Source organism: Schistocerca americana, chromosome 2 (assembly GCF_021461395.2).
Source record: "Schistocerca americana isolate TAMUIC-IGC-003095 chromosome 2, iqSchAmer2.1, whole genome shotgun sequence".
Taxonomy (NCBI): Eukaryota; Metazoa; Arthropoda; class Insecta; order Orthoptera; family Acrididae; genus Schistocerca; species Schistocerca americana.
The window spans coordinates 2,159,440-2,183,716 of record NC_060120.1 but is presented as its reverse complement, the minus strand read 5'-3'; the positions used below and the strand labels follow the sequence as shown (position 1 = coordinate 2,183,716).

The 24,277-nt window shown below is 44.2% G+C and overlaps 1 protein-coding gene, 1 non-coding gene and 1 pseudogene across 2 annotated transcripts in view; 1 reads left to right on the top strand and 2 right to left on the bottom strand.

The window, feature by feature from the left end:
- The window catches only part of LOC124596170, a 79,736-nt gene that overhangs the window by 17,224 nt on the left and 38,235 nt on the right, over positions 1–24,277 (top strand). Inside the window, exon 2 of the mRNA XM_047135207.1 lies at positions 6,650–7,030. Coding sequence (XP_046991163.1) covers positions 6,650–7,030 — 381 coding nt within the window. The remainder of the gene's footprint in view (positions 1–6,649; positions 7,031–24,277) is intronic.
- On the bottom strand, positions 16,406–16,523 carry LOC124597673 (annotated as a pseudogene).
- Trnat-cgu lies at positions 19,889–19,963 on the bottom strand. Its single transcript has one exon. It is a non-coding gene; the product is annotated as a tRNA-Thr (tRNA).

Genomic DNA, 24,277 nt, shown 5'->3' with positions numbered 1-24,277 from the left:
TATACCGATTTCCGCCCCATTCGGACAGTTCCTTCAAGATGCGTCTTTTTTGTCTCAGATTGTAATTAGGATTAATAATTACAGTTACGCTTCACCGCCAGTTTTTATGTGCGGCAATTCGGCATCGCCTGGCCTTACTGCTCAGATGTTTACGCTCTGGGACATCAGCGTGGACGCGGCAGCTGTTCAGCCTGGACGGGCTTGGCCGCACGCTCCCTTTAGTTGTGTACTCGGAGCACTGAGCCACTCCGGCCAGTGTCGGGTCACAGCTGCAAGGCTAATAGTAATAATAACAGCACTGTTTAGAACAGTCCATTCAATTGCGTGATCCACATAAGGGTGCAACGCTTCTCCGGCGGCAGCCGTGGCTCTAAAGCTTGCTTCATGTAGTCATCCCAAGCATATGTGCTTGTGTCAATCCTCTGGCGACCGTGTCGTGTGCAAACAATTATGGTCGCACCAACCGCAGAGACCTTGTCGTAACGGTTAGTAGGCCTTGCCACGGCGACAGTCAGCAATGGCGACTGCCAGCAGCTTCCAATTGAAGGTAATGCAGGCAACCACCTCCATCTCATGGAGCGGGCACATGTTTATTTCTCAGCGCAGCTACTGTGTAGTACGTATTAAAGAAATAGATGTTACAAATTCTCCCTCGGGTAAACAATATTGGGCAAAGAATTCCAGCAATTAACTTAGAGCCACACATTCATGAGCGTCTGACTTCCCTAGCTTTAATGCAACACTTCTGTATAATACACATGGATGACGGGGTCTCAATAGCACTTACCTGCACCTCACACCTGGATGCAGGATTGCAGGTACTGAGATATGCTATACATATGATGGAATCTGCGTCTCTTTGAAGGTCGAGGGGCTTCCAATAGGAGAACAAGGCGTTACAACCAGGACTCATAGTCCTTAACAAGAGTATGCTGAAAGCAATCTCATTGAAAGTTTAGACATTTGTCTTCTCCACCGAGAGCGTATATGCACAGTGCTACACACCAGATGGCCATCAGGACATCAGAAAGCCAGTCATTCTCTCTCTGTCTCTCTCTCTCTCTCTCTCTCATCTGTTTCTGCCTTTGTCTGCAAGACAAAACAATAATTCTGAGAGGAGCCCGGTTTTATTGGCACTTTAAAGCGAATGACTCTGACATTCTCTGCAGTGGATGGCAGGAGGCCAGGTTTTGTGTCAAACACTGCACGCTAAACTAAACCTTCTGTGTCTACCACGCCAATGAAAGAACGTATCACATAGATTCTACAAGTACAACATCTGAGACTAGTGAATCGACGAATATTTTTATAACCTTTATTCTTAAATAATGAGGAGTACATGACTCCATTAGCTTCTTCTCACGTCGTATCCAATTCGTCAGTGTATCTGTTATCATATGAAGTCTGTGAACAACTCATTCCTATACCAAACTTTTCTTTCTACATGAGTGGGCTTATGTCTGTATTTAATAATTTTTGTCGTGCCCTTTGGCTGAGAGACTGAGTGCTTCCTTGTTCTTGCATTAGACTTGCGGTCGGCACTGGTGGTAAAATACGAAATGAGACTTGTACTGGGAGGAAATCGAACACAGGTGTTTGGGACTAACATACAAATTCCCCAAACTCGGTGCCTAACTGTTAATGGTAATACGCTTGCTGAAAGATTGCTTCACTAGATTTTTAAACAAGAACAGTGTTAGAATAATGACAACGTTAGAAGAGCTGCCATGTGTTTCGAGAAGAAGCTTCACAGGTGACGGCAAAACTTAATTTCGACAGCAGCACTGAGCTTTTGTGGGCAGAGAAGTGAACGGGGTTCTTACTTTAGAGCTTACTCATTAGTATTGAGCTGCTCAAACTCGTGCACTGCACGTTGCAAAAAGTGTTACCAGTTTGTAGCTGTCTCACGCTCATCAAGAAACAAGTTTCGACGGACAACACAACACGAACAAGTTTATGCAGAGAAAATAAAGCGTTGCAGCAACCAGCACGAGGTCAGCCAGACAAGACACAAGCTCGTGAACTAGTATGCAGCCTTCTCAATTTGTGTGAGGTTGCGTGAAGAAAAACAGGAAATAGCTTAATAGGCAGGGAGACGACAAGACTGGAAAATAAAAATGTCCTTGTCCTTGTTTATCGAGCCTTCCCACACTGGTACCAAAAACAACTCATGCCGTCGTTACGTAAACTTCCAAATTATTTGAGAATGTACAGGTTGCGAAATTTAGTATTCAGAGCTGTAGCATCTGCCAGGAAGAATGACGCTAACTCGGCTTGGCATAGAGACGAACTGAACCTGTATGACTGGCTTTTTTTTCCTGTAAAATTTATGACGGCATGTTTTCTGTGGTTGCAGATGTAAAGAACATGTTGACCACGAAAACAGTCGAAATTGTCTGTGCAGGGGTACGTCAGGAAAGTATTGGCAAGATGCGATCTTGCATTATCTTGTTGAAATACAATGTGGAAGTAATTAAACTTCTTCTACTTGAGTCAGTGTACACAGAAAACTACGTACCATATGGTAACCAAACTTTATAGGAATAATATTCAGACAATGCGTTGCTGGATTTTCGTTGTTAGTGGTGTTCGTGTCATGACTTGCCGCTAGGTGCCGGTACTGGTACGGCGAAGAATGGCTGAAACACAACCGTCCGTGTGCATCACGGTAGCAAAATGCCGGCGCTGGCCGGTGAGTAGGACTTTGTTCGTAAAGTTGTTTGATCACAACAGCTGCACACACTGCTGGTGCTCTTGACGAGTGCCCACCAACTAAAGGAATACGAAGAGGCCCTCTTTCCACACTGGGGTTAAAGAACATGATACAGAACTTGGAATTAATTGGTGATTTGTGAATTCCTCCTGGGAAAGGTCGACAGCCAATTGCGTTACAAATTGTTGAATTCACTGTTGCCGTGGTTGAGAATGCTGGATGGAATATGCGATAGTCAAGCTGTGCAAGAGCTGTGTGACGAAAGCTGAACATTCCGTGGTCCGCTGTAGTTTCAGGCAGCAGCAGATCAACCTCTAGTGTGGTTCCAGGCTATAATGGGTGCAGATGGTCATCATATTGGGCAACATTTGCAACCAGAAACATAAACATTGTACGCAATTAACAAATGTTGTCCTCTCATTTGGAAATTAAAAAGTGTTTGCTTCAATGGTTTATTCATTATTTCTCTTCCGCTTGTCCTTACGAATGTTTCCACAAAGTTTCATTGTCCTACGATCGCTAGTTTCTCATGGGAGCCGTCACAAGTAGCGAAAGTTTAATTACAGCTGCCCATTATAATGATACAGAGGCCTAGAAAACAGGGCTCTGGTACCAGCCTCAACACACCAGGAAAGCAACGGTTGTTGTCCAGATTTCCGACTATGCAAGTCGGAGGTGGTCGTTTTTGCACCCAACGCCAGTCGACACAACCACGCTAGGTGCTAGGCTGCTATGGCAACGATGATTGCAATCTGGCAACCTTCGTTGCTCTTGGAGTATGCACGCACTGATACATCCATCATAAACCTGCACGCAGACCGTCTGAAAACGCCATGTGGCGTCATTTCTGTGTATAGGGTTGTTGTTGGTCGTACCAATCTCGGTGTTCCTCTACCTGTTGTTGTGCCAAGTGGATGTTCAAATGTGTGTAAATTCCTAAGGGACCAAACTGCTGAGATCATCGGTCCCTAGACTTACACACTACTTGAAACTAACGTAAACTAACTTACGTAAGAACAACACACAGCCATGCCCGGGGGAGGACTCGAACCTCTGACGGGAGGTGCCGCACAGTCCGTGACATGGCGCCTCAAACCGGGCGGCCACTTCGTCGGCGCCAAGGGGAGATGTGACGATAGTCGCCATTCTTAGGCCACGGTGCTCCAGATATGGTGACACTTGACTGTCTCCAAATAAGCCCATTTGATGACTCAAGGCACATGGTGTGTATGTCTAAGCCTTCACACCAGAGAGAAGAATATGTTTCTCCATTCGCGCGTGTAGTGTTGAGTATGGCCCTACTGAACCCATCTATTCCATTTTGGTATGATAGTTGAGGGACCCTGACCGATTCGAGCAGCAACATCGCCAGACCATAAACTGCTATGCCGATAGGCCAAAATTCTCTCTCAGTCGAAATGCAACAAATGCTGGTAGTCGTTCCCACTTCTTACATGTGGCATATCACATATATTTGGATGATAAATCTGCTGTGTTATGGGTCCTTATACACCGTTCAAAATAATTATAGAAACGTGACTCTGGGTGTGTGCCTTATTACACTGAACAATAACTGAGGCCTGAGTATGTTACCAGGTTACACCTCTATCTTTAAAAAGGGAGTACACAACAAAACGTCATTACGACCTCATTCATCTACGTAACAAGAAGTGAAATCTCCGACACGTGTCGAAAACAAAGCGGAAGCAATCATTCATCCTGTCTTCCTAGGTGGACTTTGAGAGCTTCAGTAATGTGTACGCCCTCCGTGTGTGTTTGTCACCGCCTGACACCTACCTGGTACGCTCTGCATAAGGTTACAGAGGTCACCCCGCGTTATTCGTCCCCATTCTTCACTGAGAGCCCTCTGTTGTGTACGACTTCGCACACAGTTGCAAGGAGAGGCGGTCTACGGAATTGGTGAAGCAGTTGTCATTGTGGGAAAAGCTGGACAGAGGCAGAAATGATTACTGAGGAAATTAACACAACACGCAGAAGATTTATTGAACCTGTATTTCTCCAAGTGTACAACAACTCGTTACAAATAATACAGCAAGAAATAGGGTCCAGTTGTCAATGTCCACAATGAGGAGGCTCCAATTACGTGTGGCTGGCTGAGTGGTTGCCACTGGCAGTGCCGTATTGTGGCGGCGGAGATCCACAGTGCAGCCCTGCTGGAGGTTTGGCTCAGTGGGCCTGCAGCACTGGGACCGCCGGATTCCGCGTTAACGCTGCCGGCGTCTCATGGAAACTCACAGTTCTGTTACCAACTTTGGCACCAGTAGGGTGACACTGATAAGTGGTACCGCAGCCTTGGGTCTTCTTGTTTAGTCTGTAGGACCGGGACGACCACGAACACGCCTGGTAATCACGTCCCACGTATGCTCAATGGGGTTTACGTCAAGTCGCCTTAGACAGTCTGCAAACTCCTGTGAATATCTGTGATGCTCTGGTTTCCCGCCATAAAGAACTCAATGTTTTGTTTGGAATTCATCTCCGCTACAGACACCATTTTGAAGGCAAGACATAGCGCCGCCACCTATCGAAAGTTGGTGAAACTAAAGTCGCACAACAAATTCAGCATTTTTCCAACCGAAGTTGGCTGAGAAATACATTTGTTGCATTACTTACTGAATGCTGCTAGTTGTACACCTTGCGCCAGTTTGAAGTTTGTTAAATAGTTTCGTAGGTTAGAGTTCGGAAGGGCAACAATGTAGAAGTTTTTCTCATTCGTTTACCACTGTCACGCTTTTCAAAAAAATGGTTCAAATGGCTCTGAGCACTATGGGACTTAACAGCTGTGGTCATCAGTCCCCTAGAACTTAGAACTACTTAAACCTAACTAACCTAAGGACATCACACACATCCATGCCCGAGGCAGGATTCGAACCTGCGACCGTAGCAGTCGCGCGGTTCCGGACTGAGTGCCTGAACCGCTAGACCACCGCGGCCGGCACGCTTTTCATCTACATCTACATGTACATTAATACTTCGCAAGCCACCCAACGGTGTGTGGCGGAGGGCACTTTACGTGCCACTGTCATTACCTCCCTTTCGTGTTCCACTCGCATATGGTTCACGGGAAGAACGGCTGCCGGAAAGGCTCCGTGCGCGCTCGAATCTCTCTAATTTTACATTCGTTATCTCCTTGGGAGGTATAAGTAGAGGGAAGCAATATATTCGATACCTCATCCAGAAACGCACCCTCTCGAAACCTGGACAGCAAGCTACACCGCGATGCAGAGCGCCTGTCTTGCACAGTGTGCCACTGAGTTTGTTAAACATCTCCGTAAAGCTGTTACGCTTACCAAATAACCCTGTGACGAAACGCGCCGTTCTTCCTGGGATCTTGTCTATCAGCTCCGTCAACCGACCTGGTATGGATCCCACTCTGATGAGCAATACTCAAGTATAGGTCGAACGAGTGTTTTGTAAGCCACCTCCTTTGCTGATAGACTACATTTTCTAAGGACTCTCCCAATGAATCTCAACCTGGCACCCGCTTACCAACAACTAGTTTTATGAGCTCATTCCACTTCAAATCGTTCCATACGCATACTCCCAGATATTTTACAGAAGTAAGTGCTACCAGTGTTTGTTGCGCTATCATATAATCATACAATAAAGGATCCTTCTTTCTATGTATTCGCAATACGTTACATTTGTCCATGTTAAGGGTCAGCTGCCACTCCCTGCACCAAGTGCCTATCCGCTGCAGATCTTCCTGCATTTCGCTGCAATTTTCTAATGCTGCAACCTCTCTGTATACTGCAGCATCATCCGCGAAAAGCCACACGGAACTTCCGACACTATCTACTAGGTGATTTATATATATTGTGAAAAGCAATGGTCCCATAACACTCGCCTGTGGCACGCCAGAGGTTATTTTAACGTCTGTAGACGTCTCTCCGTTGAGAACAACATGCTGTGTTCCAGATGTCTGGAGAGAGCAAGCCGTGGAGGCGGCCGGACGACAAGCCGGTGCCGACGGTGTGGCGGCGCTTCGAGGGCCGGCGCCCCATGGCGGACGGCAAGAAGCCGCGCTTCGTGATCCAGGACGTGCCGCCGGAGCTGGACGACGCCGTCCTGGAGCACATGGTGACGCACTTCCTGCGCGACGAGCCGGTGTGCTCGCTGTCCGGGCTGCGCGGCGAGCCAGACTCGCTGCGCTGCTTCACCGCCATCTGGCGGGCCTACCTGCGCCAGCGCGCCGCCCTCGTCGCGCTCGTCGAGGACGACGACGGCGTCGCCAGGCGCGTCATCGGCGCCAACCTCACCAAGCCGGAGTGCCTCGCGGACAAGGACAAGAAGCAGCAGGTGCGCAGCGGGTGGCGGCAGCCGAGGTCGCCGTTTAGTATCTCTAAATCTAATGTGGGGGAGGAGCTTGCGTTTTTTCTGTTCCACTACCAATGGTGTGTAGGTAGAAAACTGCCGATAAAGGTCATTGACATCTACATCTACACTCCGCAAGAGCCCTCACGGTGTGTGGCGGAGGGTACTTCATGTAGCTGTGCCACTTCCCCTTTGCCTTTCCAAAACACTTTACGATGTGTCGTAGGGCGTACATCTTTCCTGTTCTATTAGCTAATGGTGTATGGTTAGAACAAGTCTAATAAGCTTTACTGAATTCTGCATCTACACTCTGCAAGCCCTCATAGCCTCTTCCTGGTGAAGGTGTGTACGTTCCTACATGTCTTCTTCTACACCAATCTGACTATCACCAATGTACATAGCGAACTATGTTTCGCGAGATCTCTGCTCGCAGAATCCTTGTTCATTTTTATAGAAGACATTTTCAAACCCTACATACGTCATAATGCACTAGTGTACAATATTTTCCCCAACTCTGTAACAGATTGATGCGAGTGACATATGACATCTGTGCTTCTGTCTGCCGACCTTTCTTCCAAATGAGAATGACCTGCGCATTTTTCCAGTGGCTTCATACTCTTTGTTGCTCTAAGACCCTATGCTAAAACATAGTTTTACTTAAATTCAAAACAAACTTACACCATACACTCCAAGGCACAAAGAAAAAAGAACGGTGAAGGAATTATCCGATTGAGACAGAAATCGTAAAATGTATTGTACATGTGATTACAGTTACACGTGATTACAATTACAGAAAAATTGCACGATTTCTTCAAGCGAAAGAACTCCATGAACTCAGCAAGTCAATAATGCTTTTGTCAACTTCTGGCCATTATGCAAGCAGTTACTTCGTTCAGCACTGATCGACAGAGCTCTTGGGTAGACTCCTGAGGGATATCGTACCAAACTGTGTCCAATTGGCTCCCTAGATTACCAAATGCCCGACGTGGTTAGAGGATCCTCTCCATAGCACTCCAAACATTTCCGATTTGGGAGATATCGGGCGACCTCACTGACTAATAGATAGCGTTTAGCAAGCATGAAGACGACTAGTACAAACTCTCGATCCGACAACCAGGAGTAATGATCTGGGGTGCTATTTCTTTTCATAACAGGATTCCTTTATTTGTCATCTGCGGCACGGCTGCAGGACAGCGCTACGTCGACAAAAACGTCCTGCTTTGTTGCTCTTCATGGCAAGCCAGCCTGGGCTGAAATTTCAGCAAGATAACGCGCCCTTACACAGCGAGAGTTTCCAGCGCTCGCCTTTGCGCTTGCAAAACGATACCTTGTTCAGCCTGGTCGCCGGGTCTCTCCCCAGCTGAGAACGTTCGGAGCATTTTACACACATCAAAAAAACTTTTGAATCACCTCGGTTCTGAGAGTTCCGGAATCTGTACAGAAAATTGGAATTGAGGTCAATATAAACATCATTTCCGCCCTTTTTATTGCTCATTAAAACCACACATTACATGTTGTACCACAACAAAGCGACACCTTCAGAGGTGGTGGTCCAGATTGCAGTACACACCGGTACCTCTGATACCCAGTAGCACGTCCTCTTGCATTGATGCATGCGTGTATTTGCCATGGCATACTATCCACAGGTTCATCAAGGCACTGTTGGTCACATTGTCCCTCTCCTCAATGGAGATTCGGCATAGATCCTTCAGAGTGGTTGGTGGGTCACGTCATCCATAAACACAGTCTATCCCAGGCATGTTTGATAGGGTTCATGTCTGGGGAACATGCTGAACACTCTAGTCGAGCGATGTCGTTATCCTGAAGGAAGTCATTCACAAGATGTGCACGAAGGGGGCACGAATTGTTGTCCATGAAGACGAATGCCTCGCCAATATGCTGTCAATATGGTTGCACTATCAGTCGGAGGATCCCATTCACGTATCGTTCAGCCGTTATGGCGCCTTCCATGACCACCAGCGGTTTTCGGCGGCCCCACATAATGCCACCCCAAAACATCAGGGAACCTCCACCTTGCTGTACTCGCTGGAAGTGTGTCTAAGGCGTTCAGCCTGACTGGGTTGCCCCCAAACACATCTCCGACGATTGTCTGGTTGAAGTCACATGTGACACTAAACACCCCCGTTTTGTCCTTTATTGGGTTTCGAGCGATTTACTTAAGCTGCCAAACAGTTAATTATTATGATTATATGACCATGTGCTTAATGGATGAAAGGCTATCGGTTTTTCTGCTGTGGTTTCGGGGGTATTTCAACTGGGTGCGGCTGTTCTGAGACAGAATAGTTAATGATTCAGAGTTTGTCTATTACTAAGGACCACAAAGGTTGCGATGTATAAACTGATGTGTATTTTCTGTAATAACACACAAATTCTAAAGCAGTTGCTACCTTCGTCTTACCCTTTAATTACGGTTATATCCTTTTATTGGTTGCTGATTTTAAGTACTTCATCACACGCAATGATGATGGTTAACATACACAACAATCCTCACTGCAGTCCATGGTTGTTGCTGGCCGACACGGTTGACGCGCAACACGTAATTCGGCACGTGTCACTTTCTGGTCTCATATCACTCGTGAATCGGTATTGATGAGGATCCACCCCACGACGATCAGGGGGACGCTCTCATTTGTCATACTCCGGTGAATTTACCGTTTTCTACTCACTCAACCACCATCCTTACCGTCTCTCCAGTACCACTGTTCACTCGACACTCATCTCACTGCCTTCTGCAGCGCTCGACAATCGACTCCTGTCTGCTTTCGACCTGGGTGTCGGATACTAGCATCTATGTTCGTGGGATCACTGATCCCTTACATCCCCGCCCTAAAAAGCTTCTTTGTAGCCACAAGCGAAAAAGAATAATAGCAAAAAGTCATCACACAGCATATAAATGAAAATGAGGAACATTAGATTCTGATTCACATACTGAAAGTTACAACGTCTCACATTGACTCCGGTAGTGAACTGCCCCTACGGAAACATAATACAACATTAATCTATCTTAATTAACATAACATGGCAAATATTTTCTCAAACTTTGTCTTACATTCAATTACCAGAAATCTTAACTTTCAAAGGTCTGCATGAGCCGTTAACTACATATTTGTTACAGATTAATCATTTATAGCTTGCTACATCAAAGACAAGGAAAAGCTAGTTGAATGCCGTCCTTTCAGTGGGATTCCTGCCATCCATACTACTATCACACTAACTTATAACTCACTTGGCCAACACACATGAAAGTTAATGAAGATATTCAAAAGTTATTCATTTGAGTCTTCAACACAAGTGGAATTGAAAATGAGAACAAAATATAGTATTTAACTTGACTTAGGCAGTTATTTGACAATTCCTCATACCTCTACAGATTGATTCAATAATATTAAATTCTCCATTATGCCACTAAATATGTATTACATAACTATTTGCATCGCTATAACTGATGTGGTCGCCCAACGAAAATATTTAAAATTTCTGCATTTTATTATGCCAAACATTTATGCTGCCATATGTGATTTGTTGTCACTAATACTCAGATGAGAGGTACAATATTTCCTGTTATATTAACATTAATCCAGATGTGCTGTATGGATATTTATTATTCATAACACAGTGCCAGAATTCTGCTTCTAAAGCTTGACCTAAGTATAACCATAATTGATTCTGATAGCTAATTGGATACATGAATTACTCATTATTCATGAGTTACACTTTCTGTTTTATCAGTATACTTTAGATCAACATGTATGCCTCCAAATACCTAGAACAGATTTTGCTTTTGTGCTAAATGACATATTTCGAACATTTCACATTGAATACAATTTATTACACATAACTCCCTCAACTTAACAGCAACTTCAACTGAAAATATATGTACATCTTCAACCTACATCAACCCTCCATATTCGCTGCAATAACTACATAAAAATACTACTCCAGGCTCCTTGGCCTCTCAGTATATCATATTTCACATAATTTATTCGAACAAGTATCTCATCATGTATTTGTTTCTCTATATGCCTTCCTACTTACAAACCGATACATTACTTCAATTCTCTTACAATTGCTTGACCTTTTCACACCTCATAAAACAACTCTATAAGATTACACAAACTCTTGTTTCACCAATTAGCTTCTCACCACATTTTATAAACATTGGCTTTCTGATCTGGTTCTCATTTCATTGCTACATGGTTCCTGACTGAATTATTTGGACGACCACTACCTATTCTAACTACTATACACCAACTTTCTTAATCTAAGAATAGAAAAAGATGGTAGAGGAGTGAAACTTGAAACAAGAAATAAAGTTCACCCAGCTGGAAGTGTACCAGTCACCACTTGGTATACCAGCAAAAGATTTGCGGCTCCCTACACCTTAAACTGATTTTATTCAATTATCTGGGTTGCTCTTATGCTTATGTGGATAGTATCTTTTTATATTCTCAACATGTTCCTTACCATGAGCTCTTTTTGTTTGCACATATCCCAATTCAACTGTGTTCGGGTGATCAATTCTTGTGGTCCTATATGGTCCTTTATAAACATTCGTTCAATTTATGTATCTCAGAATTTAATTTCTTCGATTTGACATGCACTTTTACTAGCACCAGATCCCCCACTCGATAAGTTATTGGCTTTTCCAATTTATCATGTCTCTCCTCTCTCCTCTCTCCTCTCTCCTCTTTGCTTTCTCTTTCATACTCAGTTCCACTAACTCTAATTTCTTCTCATATGTTATGTCATTTCCAGGCAGATAATCCAATAGCTCAAGAAACACACTATCAAGTCCTTGGTTAAGTAAGATCTCACATGGGGCAAATCCCATCAAGTCATGTGGGAGATGATTCCTGATACGTTCAAATTCTCCCAGGTACTCCTACCATGACGTGTGCTTCCTGTGACATTATGTCCTATATAAACGATTTAATTCCTTCATCGATTGTTCAGCCAGATTGGAGGCCTGTCTATTTCTTGAGATTGCAATTGGTTGTATCTGATGTTTATCTAGCATTTCTTTGTTTTCTTTCGTGATTTCTTCATTTCCTTTAGACATCTCTTATATAAGCTTGATGATTTCTTTATTTCCTTTGGACATCTCCTCTAAATGCTTGATGATTTCTTTGTTTCCTTTCCTGATTTCTTCATTTCCTTTGGACATCTCTTCTATACGTTTGTGGAGTTCTTCATTTCCTTTAGTCATTACTTCTATATGCTTGTTGATTCCTTGGAGCATCTCAAAGTAACATACACACAACCTGTAGTTTACTATAAATAATGCAAATGAGGCACTATTCTGTGCTGTACAGCATGAAAACTCACCCATATTAGTATACCATGCTTCAGAGCAAATTCGCGAAAAAATGTTAAAAGACATTCCAGAATGAGATTTTCACTCTGCAGCGGAGTGTGCGCTGATATGAAACTTCCTGGCAGATTAAAACTGTGTGCCCGACCGAGACTCGAAGGCAAAGGTCCCGAGTTCGAGTCTCGGTCGGGCACACAGTTTTAATCTGCCAGGAAGTTTCTTAAAAGACATTGTTTTTATATTTTCTGCAATTGACAAATTCAATTTGAAGCTCCTTCCGCGCTCTGAAGACAGTGCAATACTAATTAGTCTCGTGCCAGCAAATCGTCTTCACTCACCTCTCGACGAAGTCGCGATGTTTTGACTATTAAGTCGCGCTGCTAGTCGTGTTGGCGTTGGTTCCTCCGGCGCGGCGGCTGTCAGGCGATGCGTCGCTGTAGCTGGTGTGTGGTGCCGTGTGCAAAGCGAAGCTCGCGGCGAATCGCGCTGATGCAGTCTCGTAGTTCGGTGGTTGGCGACGGGATTGAGCTGCTGTCACGTATTTCGTTGATCGGCGGGTAGGTGGCGCAGACGTCGTATAATTCGAGGGTTCGCCACTAGATGTCGAACACAGCGTCGTAGTTATTTCTATTTCAGCCACTTGGCTCCGCTATAGTCACTGGTCAGTGTGGTACACCTCCGCTATCCTAATCCTTGCTGTCGCGGTGTGTGGATCTTCTTCACTGCTTCAAATGCTTTGGCTAGCCCCTCACAGTCTGGGTGACGTCATCCAACAATTACGCCACAGTAAACACTCGCAAACGCGGTAACAGTTTATGGGTCCACATCAAATTGAGCGATTTACACCGTTCAAAAGATAATTTCGGATACAAAGTCACTTGAGAACATGCTCCCGATACTTTCGTAACGGAATTTTGGCTGGTTCACTCGCGGTTATGTACGAACGCGCCTTTCCTTAGAGTAGGAATTTTACAGTAATTCACACAGGTTTTCGTATTCATAGCTCAAATGGTTCAAATGGCTCTGAGCACTATGGGACTCAACTGCTGAGGTCATTAGTCCCCTAGAACTTAAAACTAGTTAAACCTAACTAACGTAAGGACATCACAAACATCCATGCCCGAGGCAGGATTCGAACCTGCGACCGTAGCGGTCTTGCGGTTCCAGACTGTAGCGCCTTTAACCGCACGGCCACTTCAGCCGGCATATCCATAGTTCAATACATTGTTTATTAACACCGCTTTTGTCACTTAAACTCGTAAAAACAAATTGTTTACTGTATCTCAGTCACTTTTGCACTGTATTGTCTAAATAATGTGCTTCGTTCCGCGATTTCTAGTTTCAATATAAATACGTTATATTACACTGTTCGTAGTTAAAATACTGTAATTTTAGTCACGGTAACGACAATACCGGATTATCCTTGCACTAAAATCATCCGATAAATGCCAATGACTTTTCACTGAAACAAAAAAATGGTGCTTAATAAACCACTGTTCAGATCCGAAGATTGCAACTGTCCTTGGCACGGGAGCCAAGATGAAACATCCCCATTCTGTCCTTTATTGGGTTTTGAGCGATTTACCGAAGCCGCCAAACAGTTAATTATTATGATTATATGACTGTGTGCTAAATGGATGAAAGGCTATCGGTTTTCCTGCTGTGGTTTCGGGGGTATTTCAACCGAGTGCGGCTGTTCTGAGACGGAATAGTGGAATGATTCAGAGTTTGTCTATTATTAAGGACCACAAAGGTTGCGATGTACGAACTGATACGTATTTTCTACAACACACAAATTCTGAGGCAGTTGCTACCTTCGCCTTACACTTTTAATTACAGTTATATCCTTTTATTGGTTGCTGATTTTAAGTACTTCGTCACACGCAATGATGATGGTTAACATACACAACAATCCTCACTGCAATCCACGGTTGTTGCTGGCCGACACGGTTGACGCGCAACGCGTAATTCGGCACTTGTTACTTTTGGTCTCATATCACTCGTGAATCGGTAACGATGAGGGTCCACCCCACGACGATCAGGGGGACGCGCTCATTTGTCATACTCCGGTGAATTTACCGTTTACTACTCACTACCCGTCTCTCCAGTACCACTGCTCACTCGGCACTCGTCTCACTGCCTCCTGCAGCGCTCGGCAATCGACTCCTGTCTGCTTTCGACCTGGGTGTCGGATACTAGCATCTATGCTCGTGGGATCAGAGATCCCTTACAACACTCATCTGTGAAGAGAACTTGATGTCTATCCTGAGCGGTTCTTTCGGCATGTTGTTGGGCCCATCTGTATGACGCTGCATAGTGTTGTGGTTGCAAAGATGGACCTCGCCATGGATGTCGGGAGTGAATTTGCGCATCATGCAGGCTATTGTGGACAGTATGAGTCGTAACACGACGTCCTGTGGCTGCACGAAAAGCATTATGCAACATGGTGGCGTTGCTGTCAGGGTTCCTCTGAGCCATAATCCGTAGGTAGCGGTCATCCACTGAAGTAGTAGCCCTTGGGCGGCCTGAGTCAGGCATGTCATCGACAGTTCCTGTCTCTCTGTACCTCCTCCATGTCCGAACAACATCACTTTGGTTCACTCCGAGACACCTGGACACTTCCCTTGTTGAGAGCCCTTCGTGGCAGAAAGTAACAATGCGGACGCGATCGAACCGCGGTATTGTCCGTCTAGGCATGGGTGAATTACAGGCAACATGAGCCGAGAACCTCCTTCCTGGTGGAATGACTGGAACTGATCGGCTCCCTCTGTCTAATGGGTCCTGCTCATGCATGGTTGTTTACATCTTTGGGCGGCGTTAGTGACATCTCTGAATAGTCAAAGGGACTTTGTCTGTGATACAACATCCAGAGTCAATGACTATCTTCAGGAGTTCTGGGAACCAGGACGATGCAAAACTTTTTTTGATGTGTGTAGTTAGGACCCTCTAATCAGCTCGCGTTTTTGGCGTTCTAGCGCGTCAATTAGACACAATTTGCCACTATAAATAGGACATTCAGCAATCAATCAATGCCAAGTCGAAAAACTACTTGCATTTCTCTTGAACAAAACTTCCAATTTTTCTGAAATTGTAGCCATTTGTTCGGCTGTACATGTACATCACATCTATCATCACCCGTCCCATTCGGATAATTCCTTCGTAGTACATCGTCCCCCCCCCCCCCCCCCCCCGTCCCCCTCCTTGGAGTGTACACTGGAAATGATAGCCCCTCAGTCTTTAAGCTTTGTTGCGCTAGTGAGGTATTAAAAACTCATTTTACGCAGAACTCCACCACCGATTAGTTCAATACTATGGCGTATTTTTCCTTCAATTGGTCTATCTTTCTGAGGGTATTTAGTACACTTTTCATTTAAGACAGAAGTCTGGTGAAAGAGGCGGCCACAGACTTTTGCTTATTCTACTTTCTTCTGTAAAGGATTCATCCATTAGAGACAGTGGATGACGAGTGGACGACATTGGTGGAAAAAGTGGCGCATCTTTTCATGTTCCTTTGATTGAGAGCAGAAGTTCGCGATAATCTGAAGATAAATGTGTGTATTGAGAGTGGTTTCAAAGAACATCGTGCCAATATTTCGTGTGCGAGAAACCTTACATCGCACTCCATTTTTTACTGTGAAGAGAAATTTGTTGCTCAGTGTGAGTGTTTTCGATGCCCCATAAACGCTTACTGTGGCTATTCAAATCGCTAGAAAGATAAAACGCTGCTCCATCATTCAACAAAATTTGGTGTCAAGTCAATTATCTTTAAATAACGCATGAACACATGAACCTCCATAAGCTTTCAGGTGTAAGGACTATCGGAATAACAAAAACTAAACTCCGTCCGAACAGGCCTTGGAAAGTCGAACGGCACCGACTGGGCGCCGGTGTCATCAGATGCAGATATGGAGAGGCATGTGGTCAGCACACCGCTCTCCCGGCCGTATGTCAGTTTCCAAGATCGGAGCCGCTACGTCTCAGTCGAGTAGCTCCTCAGTTTGCTTCACAAGGGCTGAGTGCAGCCCGCTTGCCAACAGCGCTCGGCAGACCGGATGGTCACCCATCCAAGTGCTGGTCCAGCCCGACAGCGCTTAACTTCGGTGATCTGACGGGAACCGGTGTTACCACTGCGACAAGGCCGTAGGCTTCGAAATAGCTAGATGTACATTTAACCCAGTTAGATTCAAAAGCAGTCTGACAATTTATCGTTGCTTGCAGTAATTCAACAAATTTTTTGCAACGGATTCCGGAGTTCGAAGCAAAGGCTTACGCCAGGGCCAGCAGCGGCATGCCAGACTTGGCGCGTGGGCCGCGTGCAGGTCGCGGCTCAGCTTTGCTCGTTCCTTCGCTGAAGTACTCGCGCTACAGCGCGACACATAGTACTGCGCTGTGGTACTTTTCGGTCTGCTAATCTCTTTCCAGTACGGCAGAACCGTGGTGTCAGCACTGTTTACCCTTTGCTATTTGTTAGTGATACGAACGACGAGGTACAGTGGATGGTTGCACCAAAGGCAGTTTAGAGATATATCGTTTCAGATCTTTGCAAAGAAAGGTGAATGGCAGGAGAGACGGATGAGAATTCTCAATATACACGTTGTCCCATTTATCTTGACCACCCTAAATAACTGTTTGTCCAGATGCAAATTAAAAAATGTTTCAAGAAAATGTTCTTTACCCGTGAGGGGGACATCAATCAGCATGATTGCCTTCGTTGTAACATTGTTTTTTACAAAGATATGAACAGCGGTATGACTTTTTTAAATGTCACCCTGTATTTTTTACTCTATAATTCATTTCCTCTCGTAAAGACTTATTCAAAAATGTATCACAATGTATCATTCACTGTAACACTGTAACGTTATTAATTACATAACACAGCATTGACTTTGAGCCCAGGTTTACAAAGTCGTCCAGTTGATGGAGTTGTCAGAAAATAAATGAAAACATAACACAAAATTGACTTCGACAACCCTGTCCCATTGCCCAGGAGTAGAATATTCAAAGGAGCTCAAAGTGGAGTCCCTGGACACAGATACACTGGTGCACTCGTTGAATGAAAGAAGTATTTACTGCTCCCAGTGTTGCCTGATGAAGAGAAATACAAGCTTATTAACGCGCACAAGAAGTAAAAAATGACCAGATGCTAGTAGGACTCGCGCTCATAGCGTTCCGTACAAGCTTAATTTTGCATGTATGTAGTTCATCCATCCCAGGAATCGAGAATTTCAACGACTTTTGCCTGTTGTTGACATTGTAACTGGCAAGATATCAGTCCAATTCCAAGAATGTTTTAATTTCAAGTTTGAAGTCGGATAACACATGACAAAAGAACTTTTTTTCTCGTTTCATGTGACAACAATTTAAAATTTTCTGAGTTTTTCCTTTACTTGTTCAGTGAAACCTTGCTTCTTCAAAATTTCATGATTCTAGGCCAATGGGAAGTAGCTTATAGGTTTTGGTGAGCAACTTTGCGAGTGTCAAAATATATGACACAATTAGCCGTATCTTTTGATTGACTAAGAACGTCATATTTATTACGCCACTAAGGGGCCATAGACATCAATAGGGGACAGATTTCAATTTGATACGTCTAGCCGTTCATTTAACAGTCGGACCGACAGACAGACGGGCAACAAATGATCCTATAAGGGTTCCGTTTTTACTGACTGCGATAAGAAATCAGAAAAACGACGGAAGAAGGATTGAGGCTTAAGGTCTCATAGATGATGTTATCTGAGATGGCTAACATTGTCTCGGACAGCGGATGGATGAGGAAGGAAATCAACCATATCGTTGTCAAAAGGAACCGTTCTGGCACATGCCTTAAGCCATTCAGGGAAACCACTGAGAAACAGCTGGCCGCTGTGGCCGAGCGGTTCTAGTCGCTTTAGTCCTGAACCGCTCTGCTGCTACGGTCGCAGGTTCGAATCCTGCCTCGGGCATGGATGTGTGTGATGTCCTTACATTAGTTAGGTTTAAGTCTAGGGGACTGATGACCTCAGATGTTAAGTGCCATTGTGCTTAGAGCCATTTGAAGCGTTTTGAACGGAGAAACTTATAGCTGTGCAGCTGAATGGTGATTTGAACCAGTACCCTTCCACAGCCTCAACGACTCGACTCCACCACTTAGCGTCGCAGTGCAAGAATGGTAGGCTCAGATCATAATGAACCGAGACATGCAGTGGATTTGAAGTTGAAAGTCATAGTTTGTTCATAACTTTGAGCCATATGAGATCATGTTTAATATCCTTGCGAACTTCAAGTACGTAGACTGCTGTCAACTGAGTTAGAGGCTTTAACAATCGAAAATGGCTTAGGATTCATTACTTCTATAAGAATCGGTGTTTTCCTGTGAATGGCTGTTAAATGTTCTGTGGACAGAACAGAATGGAGTGGTTGGTTTTAACAGAGAAATGGAAACTGTGAGAACCTGTAGTATGTACTGAAGCAACACTACATGTTTAGTTATTAATTATTCATGAACAGTGACTATCCTAAGCTCGTTTCAGACCTTTTCCGTGGTATGTGATCAATTTTCAGCAGTTTTAAGTCACAGATTATTAGTTCCTTGCGAAGGACTGATCGTGTGTAAATTTTACGTGATTAGTTAGCAGTATTGCCGATGAATAATCGTAGTTTGTTTCTTTTGCAGAAAAACACGAACATCACATTAATACTTAGAGAGAGTCAAAAGAAATTATTTGCTTTGGTATAGAATGGGTCAACGTAGGAGATCAGGGGGTGTACAATACTTATCACGGCCTCGAACAAGCAGTTCGAATTACATGCGGTGGAAGGAACTTACTATCACTGCAGTTACTGTTGCTCAAATAATCAGAGCCAGGGAGTTGAGGTATCTTATCTTCGAAGTCGTGCAAACAGCAGGCTTTTGTAGGCTACTGTGTCAAGTCTCCATTTCTGTATGAGAAGACATGGGTGCGTCAGCCGCTAGTGCTTGCACTTGGGTTTCATACGACAGGGAATGTGAAACTCATCCTGCTGTAGCCAGTTAGACGTTCCATTCTGATTAAGCACATTTATTAATTCGTTAACGTGATAAGTAAATTTCCTTATTGACGATGTACGTAATGTGATGGTCGATTGATATGGGGCAGAAATGATGACTGCTGAGATTACCCATTCCTGTTTGGTAACGTATCTTTCGGTAGTGAATCTGTGTGGTTAGCGACCATAACTATTGAGCCTTGGCCAAGGGTTTCGTTAAGCCGTTGCACGCAGACGGTGTTTCGAACGTTGAGCGTGCTGAGTTCGCCAGGCTGGTGAACGCTCAGAAACTACGCGGCTTGTGTGTACAGCATCAATAGGTGGGCTCGCTCATCGGTTTACAACAACAAGGGGATGGTGAATGAGATACTACCAGCTGCAACAGTCTGGCACTACTAACTGCCGTTTCCTGTTATTTAGCTGAATAGAAAGCCATATATCTGCCAAAATACACAGATGAGCCAAACATTATGGTCACCTGAAACTTCCTGGCAGATTAAAACTGTGTGCCCGACCGAGACTCGAACTCGGGACCTTTGCCTTACGCGGGCAAGTGCTCTACCAACTGAGCTACCGAAGCACGACTCACGGCCGGTACTCACAGCTTTACTTCTGCCAGTATCTCGTCTCCTGCCTTCCAAACTTTACAGAAGCTCTACTGCGAACCATGCAGAACTAGCACTCCTGAAAGAAATGATATTGCGGGACATGGCTTAGCCACAGCCTGGGGGATGTTTCCAGAATGAGATTTTCACTCTGCAGCGGAGTGTGCGCTGCCAGGAAGTTTCATATCAGCGCACACTCCGCTGCAGAGTGAAAATTTCATTATGGTCACCTCTTTAATAGTTTGTCGTTCCAGTTTTTAAATGCAGTACAGCAGAGACCCTGCTTGGCATGTATTCTACAACTCCTTGACAGGATTCCAGAAGTATGTGGCACCAGGTCAAGCAATTCCCACAAATTATGGTATGGTGGTTTACGGGCACGCAGCTGGCGTCCGATGGATGTGTGTCCCAACGGGTACAGACCAGACGCATTTGCTGACCAAGACATTAAACCGAGTCCACTATAATGCCCCTCAAACCACTGTAAGACGATTCTGATCTAGCACCATGGACAGTTAGTTGTCTTGATGAAAGGCGTCATCGCTGTAGGGGGGGGGGGGGGGGAGGGGGGGAGAGCCTCATCAAGCGTGAAGCGATGCAGGTCGTCCACAATGATGTTCACGTAGCTCGTTGCTGTTGCTGCCATGATACCTTCGATTACCACCACAGAATCTATGGAACCCCAACTCATTCTACCCCATAATATGATTCTGTCCTCACCGGCCTCCATCTGTGACGCAGCTCACGTTTCGTGTAACAGTTCGCCTGGATGAAGGCTTGTAAGGATCCAACCATCGATCTGGTGTAACACGAAATGCGATTCATTCGACAGGCTGCAGGTTTCTACTGACCCACGGTGAAAACTCAGTGATGGTGTGCCAACTGCAGTCATAAATGACGATGTCGTTGGGACAACACAGGAACACATAGGGTTGTATGATGTGGAGCTCCGTGTTCAACAATGGCGTTTGAGCGGTGTGTTCCGAAACAATTGTGCCGGCGTCAGCATTGTACTCTGTTGTCAGACCTGCCACAGATCACTGCCTGCGTCGGGGGAACCTGCGACGTCTGCGTTTTGTGATGAGACGCGATCGTCCAGTACCGTACAGCCTACTCGTTGTTCCATCATCCTTCAACCACTTTCTGTGGACGCTCACGACAATAGTACGCCAACAGGCGACCAGCTTCACCGTTTCAGAGATTCTCGTTTACAGCCGTTTGCACCACAAGTATATCCCGCTTGTCAAAACCACTTGTATCATTGGATTTCCGGATTTTCGGTCCATAGCTTCATTCTTCCGCTTACATTCTTCCCTTACTGTGTCGCGTGCCCGCAACACCACCAGGAGGCACTGAACCACGCGGTGGGCAGTGGTCAGAATCTTTCGGTTCCTCAGTGTAAGTTACACAGCACATTGCCTTCACATAGACAATGATGTCTTTAAATGGTAATACATCAAATGTAATCCTTTAATTCTACAAGTTACCAAACTGATTATTTCACACTGTTGTCAGTTAAATAGGTACTCAAAAAGAGCAGGCAAATTTGACTTCACTGAAAGGATAATATGATACAAAAGCAAACTACATAAAGTTGGGGTCTAACAGTATTGTATCATGCTGCTATTAACGATGAATTTAGCAGTTCTACACAAAGTAGGATGTGCCGTGAGATGTTATTTAATAATGCAACACTCACACACTAGATGCAATAACGCAAAACCAAAGTGCATAATTGTGAGATAACAATATTCACTACTAACATGGAAATTAGTAATCCTGCACAAAGCAGGTTGTAGAGTGAGATATGTCATAATGCAAAATTACACATACTCCTGTAGAATGGCTCATTAGATGGTTGACTACAATAGTTAATCGTTTACCTGAACAAGCTGTGGTCATAATCCACAAAAGTATTGATACAACTCTCACTCAACTGGTCTGTTCTCCATTTGATCAGATTTAGAGATTTGCTGCATACACTTAATTATTTACAACTGCATGTGAATAAATGCAGGCAGTTTGATCATATGAAGGAAGAGTGGCCTGAAACATGTATGCCCCATATTTCTCTCTTCCAGAAGGTAATGTTAAAATACAGATAGTGGGTACATATAATTCCATAGTTTAGAAGCAAATTACATCCCAAAACCAATTTTATTCATCCAGTTATAGATCAATACTTTCATCAATTCTAATTTTACCTCTCTTTTCTTGTTGTTGTACTTAATTTTTTTTTATTTCTGCTACCGACAATTTAACAAAAGGTCTGCTTCGCCATCATCATCGTTTTCTTCTTCTTCTTCCAGTGCCTTTGCAATCAGCTCAACTGTAGACCCATAGTCATCATTTCCCTTCCTTTTCTTCGTTGTGAAGGACAAGGAAGTGGATGTCTTAATGTCTGCTGACTGACGAACTGTCTGTGAGGTTGCTGGACTTTCATTAACAATAGATGTATTGCTACTGTTTTTATATACGTCCTCCACATCGCTTTTTACAGGCTCCACTTCCAGTTCGCACTATGTTGGGACTGGATCACACTCTTTTGATGTGCCAATAGCATCTACCTGAAACAGAAAACAAAGTTTTGCATAAAATGTCTGGGTTGATTTTAGGGAAGACTATACGGAAATGATTCACTTAAAATTGCGATGTACAGAAATAAAACGTTATGAGAGGTAAGCTCAGTTAGTATGAGCAGTCCGTATGCTCAACCTCAACTGTAGTTTCTTCTGAACTCTTATTCAGTACCATACTGCGGCACCACAAGCAATGACTGGAAAATAGGTATTAATATGTATTTATAGTATGTGAATTGTCCCAATACAATTAAAGTGAAATGTGTATGGAAATAAGGACTCTACACAAACAGCAACTCACCGGATAAGTAATAGTAGTAGTAGTAACCGTACTAATGCTATACGGTCTAGATACTGATGCATGTGACAAACATTGCTCTTCTAGGTGTAAAAAAATCTTATGCACATGTGACAAGTTTTCCTTGAGGAGACAAAGACATTACAACTGGGTGGGTGAAACTTCTTTGAAAGTTTATATTCCCATCTACGCCTTTACACTTACAGGCATAACACACAATTCTTGAATTGTATCCATACAAAATTATAATAATATATTTAATGCCAACCAACACACCCCCACACCGCAGGTGGCCAGGTGCATAAATACATACATTAACTGCAACTAATTTTTTTCCACATGATGACAGTACTTCATATTTGTAACTTCTTTGAAGCGAGGAATTTCTTTGCAATAAATCAACAGTTCTTTCTCAACCCCAAAATGTGCAGAAACAGTTACACATACAAGTAGCTACACAAACCTGGATATCGTGGCCCACTGCCACGAATGGCAACTCTACTGCCTTTGCTTTCTGTGGCACATAATGCCCTCCCAAAAATTTCACTTTCTTAAAATACCACAAACTTGGTGCGTAAAGCTGAAAAAAAAAAAACCAACACCCATCGATTTATTTAGATCGCTAGTAAATTCTATTAACAAAAAAGAAGAAACGTGCTGTGAATTATGTAGTTCTCTCTAAATTATACAAAAGTAACAACGTGCAGTGATTTATTTCGCTAGTAACAACTAGATACGTACAATCCAGTTTTCATACTCTCTCTTCTCTTGTTGTTCTCAACGTTACACATGTTCTTCATGTTTGAAACTTTTGTTTCGCTCTTCTTTTGGTTCCATAACTGCGGCCCAACATTGTTAACCCCGTCAAACACTCTACGTAGAGCCTCCGAGCATGAATCTTTATCGCGTTAGTTTCACCCCCCATGAACCATGGACCTTGCCGTTGGTGGGGAGGCTTGCGTGCCTCAGCGATACAGATGGCCGTACCGTAGGTGCAACCACAACGGAGGGGTATCTGTTGAGAGGCCAGACAAACATGTGGTTCCTGAAGAGGGGCAGCAGCCTTTTCAGTAGTTGCAGGGGCAACAGTCTGGATGATTGACTGATCTGGCCTTGTAACATTAACCAAAACGGCCTTGCTGTGCTGGTACTGCGAACGGCTGAAAGCAAGGGGAAACTACAGCCGTAATTTTTCCCGAGGACATGCAGCTTTACTGTATGATTAAATGATGATGGCGTCCTCTTGGGTAAAATATTCCGGAGGTAAAATGGTCCCCCATTCGGATCTCCGGGCGGGGACTACTCAAGAGGACGTCGTTATTAGGAGAAAGAAAACTGGCATTCTACGGATCGGAGAGTGGAATGTCAGATCCCTTAATCGGGCAGGTAGGTTAGAAAATTTAAAAAGGAAAA